At 49.4% G+C, this 5,308-nt stretch overlaps 1 protein-coding gene across 1 annotated transcript; it reads left to right on the top strand.

Moving 5' to 3' along the window:
- Positions 1 to 607: 607 nt before the first annotated feature.
- On the top strand, positions 608 to 3,033 carry FAM170B (family with sequence similarity 170 member B). Its single transcript, XM_028481930.2, is given in 3 exon segments — positions 608 to 719; positions 2,061 to 2,510; positions 2,513 to 3,033. Coding segments are annotated over 3 exon segments (1,083 nt in total).
- The last annotated feature ends 2,275 nt before the right edge of the window (positions 3,034 to 5,308 follow it).

The following is a 5,308-nucleotide window of genomic DNA, read 5'->3' as shown; positions in this document are numbered from 1 at the left end:
GTGGGGAGGAGGCAAGATTTCAGGTCACCTGCTGCTGCCACAGTTCAACGTAGGCCCACTTTGATGTTGGGTGATGATAGTACGTGTGTGAGCATGTGTGTGGTTAAGTGAATGTGGTCTGAATTTGTATGTGTGTGTATATGTTTCTCTGTGTTTAAATGTGTGTGTTTATGTATGTTTGAGTGTATGTGTGCCTGAGAGATTATGTGTATGTCGGTATGAGTACACATGTGTTCACATGTGTGTAAGTGTCTATGTGTGTGTGTTTAGGTGCTTGTGTCTATTTGTGTGTACATGTGTTTATATGTGTGTGTGTCTCTGCGCTTTATGTTTGAGTCCCTGACAATACACAAAGCAGGAAAGGTCCTGACAGGGAATGAGATCGTGGTGGGGAGCCTCTCTTGGCATCCTGGCTGGGTCTCTGTCCTTGCCATGGGTCACAGAACAGACCAGTGTCACTGATGAGGTCACAGGATAAAGCCAGGAGCCTAGTGACCATGGATGCCTAGAGGCCACTCTGCCTGGGGCCAGCGGAGGGCTTCAGCACTGCCTGAGCAAACTCTCACCCAACAGCTGGAGCTCTGAGTCCCTGGGCACTGGTGTCATCATGAAGCGTCACTTCACGGACCATAGGGGAGAACAGTCACCAACGGACGGGACCACCCTCAGCCTGGCCAGCCCAGGGTCCATGGAGGAGAGCGTGGAAGTGCACTGGTCAGGTAGGTCGAAAGAAGGGGTATGGCTGATGTGTCCCTGAGAGGGTGGTCCTGGAGGGGAAGGGGAGGGGAGGGCACCAGATTGCCCCTCGGTGCTGTCACCAAAGTGCTGTGTTGACCATAAAAATGGACATGGGTCTGACTGAGGCCACTGTTTTGAGCACATGAGGTGATTTCAGAAGGTATGAAGATGAAATCCTAAAATGTTAGTCATATATTTTAATGTGCTTTGAAAAAAACAGAATTGACATGTCAGTTCTGTGATTTCAGCAGTGATGTAAAAAATTCCTTTATAATAAATGGATTAAAGTTAATCTAGAATATCAATTTGAAGTGACCGTGGGCAACACCTAAGGGTCACACCGGCTCTTGGGACTGAGTGACAGGCACCAGCTCTGGCTCCATCAATCATTTCAATGCTCTGTGCCTCAGTTTCTTAATTTGTCAAAAAGCATAACAATGGAATTTCTTAGGTTTTTTTTTTTTAAATATTAAATGAGTTAAAATGTGGCATGCACTTAGCACTTACATGGTGACGGGATCCAATGAATGTTCAAGGAAAGGGTGAGATGCCCCTTGGGGAAGACGAGACATGTTACAGGGGCAAGGTTGGGCTGAGTGGCCTGGCCAAAGCACTTCCCATGTCTGGCTTTCTAAACTGGCTTTATTGAGCTGTGATTTAAATACACAAACCTCACCGATTTTGTGTACAATTTGAAGAATTCTGACATGTACACATTTGTTTAACCAACACAAAGATCATGATGCAGAATATTTTCATCACCCTCTAAAAGTTCTTAGTGACCCTTTGCAGTCAGTTCCCCTGCTGCCCTTAGCTTCCGGTAACCTCTGTTCTGTTCTCTCTCCCTATAGTTTTGCCTTTTCTAGAATGTCATCTAAATGGAATCAAATACTCTATGACCTTTTTACCCTGAGTTCTTTCATTTAGCAGAACGCATTAGAGATTCATCCATGTTTTGCATGTAAGAGTAGTTTATTCCTTCTTATCGACAAAGAGGATTGCCCTGTGTGGGTAGGTGTCTCACAGTCTGTATTCAGCAGTTGATGGCCTTTTCGGGTTTAGTCAAGGCCTTGGATATTACATTCATACATTATTTGATCCCTGTCATCACATCCATAACTTTAAGATATATCTGTTTATACATTTGATCCTTATCCTCGCCCCAAGAGAAAGGCATTTCATCCCCACTTTATGGGGAAACAGGCACAGGGAGGAGAAAGTACCTGCCCAGGGGCTCCTGGAGCCTTCATCCTTTCAGAGACCTGAGGTGGGTTGTGGCATGGATGCCTCAGCACTGATGAAAATGTCCTTCCACCTCCCAGGGACCTCTAAGAGAAAGGAGCCGTCTCCACAGCCTGGCCTGGCCGTTCCCCACAAGGAGGACATCTGCTTCTCCGGCAAGGGTCGGGGCATGCTGGGCTGGAGCAGCTGGCCATCGTCCCGGTCCTCCTCCGAGAACCAGTCTTGCTCTTCCAGCACGTGTGGCGGCGAGGACACTGCCCGGCAAAGCATGTGCGCCTTCTACACCCATGTGAAGACCGTGCAGGGTGTGGCCGTGGCCTGGGAGACTGACTGTGGCTTTGAGCCGGTCAGTCGGCAGCCCCGCATCCACGAAGCAGAGTTCATCAAGAGGCAGAGGCGGAAAGGCTCCTCCTTTGAGATGGCTTCCAACACCGACCTGCGCTGGGAACTGGAAGCCGGCAAGAACAACACCTGCCCAGAGCCGGACGACACGGAGCTGCTGGTGCCCCTGGAGTGCTGCCTGCAGGAGCTGTGGGCCACCCAGACTGGCTGGTCACCACCAACCACGGGCTGCGGTGTGTGGCCTGCTGCCGGATCTTCCCCACGCTGGAGGTGCTGCTGGAGCACGCCCAGTATGGCATCCAAGAGGGCTTCAGCTGCCAGATCTTTTACGAGGAGTTGCTGGAGAGAAGGTGGGCCCGGGGCCAAGTGCAGGAGCAAGAGCCAGAGGAGGAGGGACAGAGCACTTCGGACAGTAGTGAAAGTCCAGGACCCCATGTCAATTGCTTCCGTCACAGTCAGAGAAGCAATGAGCTGGAGGTGATGTGCCCTGCCCTACGCTCACCTCCAGCGCTGCAGCTGCTCCTTTCCCGGCCATCAGGACCACAGCCACGGGGGCAGGGAGAGAGGATGAGGGCCGGGGAAGGAAGCGTGCCGAGATGGGAGGGCCGTGAGAAGGGACGGGGAACGCACCCTCCAAAGGGCACAGCGTTTCAACTAGAGTCCCTTTCAAAACCCGAATCAAGTGTTTCTGACGGTGGGTGCAAGACCTGAAGCCCGCAAGCGTGTGGCCAAGGCAATTCTTCTTTTTTCTGGTGGGTCTAGCGGGTCGTGACTCGCAGGAGAGCCAACTGCAAATGAAGCATCAGCCCTATTTTTTTCATCGTTAGGAACTCATCATAGGCCCTAGTTCTATGTCTTATTTTAATGGGATTAAACTTGAATAACTCAAAGTTTAAGGCAATGACTAATTGAGTGAATCATGTTATTGGATTGGACCCACCGGAAATTGCCATTTCTGCAGGTTGGTTACACACTGGCACGGACATCCCGAGACAGCAGGTTCCCAGAGGTAGAGATGGGGGGGCTGGATAAGTCCTGCTGACCCATGAGTTCGGATATGTCAACTCTGTTTTAAAATGTTGCTACAAAATTTTTCTTTGCCCTTACAGGGTGCTGCATTCATTCAAGAAAATACATGGATGGCCCACTGTGTGTTAGGCATGCTGATGAGACATGGACCCCAATCGTGCAGTGAGAGGCAGATAGGACAGACAATTGCAAGCCAAGGGGATGAATCACCTAAAGGAGGTTTGGGGAGCCCAGCGGAGGGCCCCCAAACTCATGTTGGTTGTTGAGGAAGGAAAACGTTCCAAAGAGGTTGATGTTCAAAAAGGCTGGCAGGACAGGTAGAATTAGTGAGACCAGGAGTTTTCTTCAGAGTCATTAAAACTAAGAAAGATTGTTTCTAGGAGCGGGTGAGCCATGTTAAAAGTGAGAGTGAGTGGAAGTGAGCTGAGGGTACAATGTTTCCTTTCATTTGGCACATGGAGGTTGCTGATGGCTGTGATGAGAGCGGTGCCAGGGACTGAGGGTGGCAGAGGCCAGGCGGGCATGGGCCAGTAGTGGACACACAAAAAACCGCTGGACACAAACATTAGACAGCTCTGCTGGCAAGCTTGTCTAAAAGGAAAGCAATGATGGCTTAGCTGGACAAAAGGAAACTACAAAAAGGCAAAGATGGGGAGAGAGCAAGTTTATATGTAGTGGGAACGATCCGAACGAGAGAGGGAGGCTGAGAATGCAAGAAAAATGGGGAAAGAAGAGCCAACTAAGAGGAGGCTGGATCCTGACCAGATACGGAGAAACCAGCCCCTGACGAGAGAAACTTCATGTTCTCTGTCGTAGGCAGGTGGGCAGTCAGGTCAAGTAGGGCTTGGGAGCCAAAAGGATGGAACTTGAATTTTTTTCCCCTGAAAACTGCAAGGAGCTCCTGAGGAATTTTAAGCAAATCAGGTTGGCCTTTGTGAAAGATGTCTGTGGTGAGCAGGGTCAAGAATGGATGAGAGAGCATCACTGGTGACAAGGAGTGCAGTTGAAAGCTGTAGGCAGGTGAGTTCAAAGAGATTTAGGAGATGCGAATCACAGGTTTGGGCTAGTGTTTGATGAGGGTGGTGAGAGGAAGTTGTCCACAACAACTTCCAAGGTTGTTTTTTTTTTTTTTTTTTTTTTTTTACCTGAGTGGTTGGTGAATGTGGGTTCCATTTTGGAGCACCAAAGGACAAGATTTGCTGGGATGCCCATGAGCTCACTTTTGAATAAGCTCAGTTTATGATAGAAACCTTTGGAAGGGAGCTAGTTAGAAGGATCTGGGGCTTTGAAGAGTGTTAAACGGGATGGAGATAGATTTGTGGTCATCTATGTATGTGTGGTTACCATGGCCCTTTCCGTGGCCTTGTGTTAGATGCATTCTCTGTACCAGTCCCAGTGCAGCAGAAGCTATGGGATCATTTTGGAATGGATGTCAACCATGGGGTTGATATTGCAGCACCATTTGCAAGATGCAGCAGAGTCACAGACTTTCTCAATTCACTGTGAACAGGGCTGGAGGACCTTCAGGAAGAAAAAAAAGGATAGGACAATGGTCCAAACTTTGTCAAGCTCTTCTGAGAAGAGCTATGTGGTGTTGGAGGGAGCTCAGTAGGCAGGTAGAATCCAAGGACTATCTAAGGGGAGAGGAGGCAGTTGAACCAGAAATAGTGAGCACTGGTGAGGAGGAGTACATCCCTATTTAGAAATCAGTTGCAGAGGGAACAAAATGAGGCATGGCATCTAAGCTCTGGAATTTCAGCCTTTAAAAGACAAGTGTATTTATGTGTTAAACATGGATATTCTTTTTTTTTTTTCTTTTCTTTTGCGGTACGCGGGCGTCTCACTGTTGTGGCCTCTCCCGTGGCAGAGCACAGGCTCCGGACGCGCAGGCCCAGCAGCCATGGCCCATGGGCCCAGCCGCTCCGCGGCATGTGGGATCCTCCCGGACCGGGGCACA

This window comes from Physeter macrocephalus, chromosome 20 (genome assembly GCF_002837175.3).
Source record: "Physeter macrocephalus isolate SW-GA chromosome 20, ASM283717v5, whole genome shotgun sequence".
NCBI classification, from domain to species: domain Eukaryota; kingdom Metazoa; phylum Chordata; class Mammalia; order Artiodactyla; family Physeteridae; genus Physeter; species Physeter macrocephalus.
This window is presented reverse-complemented; position numbering and strand designations above follow the sequence as displayed.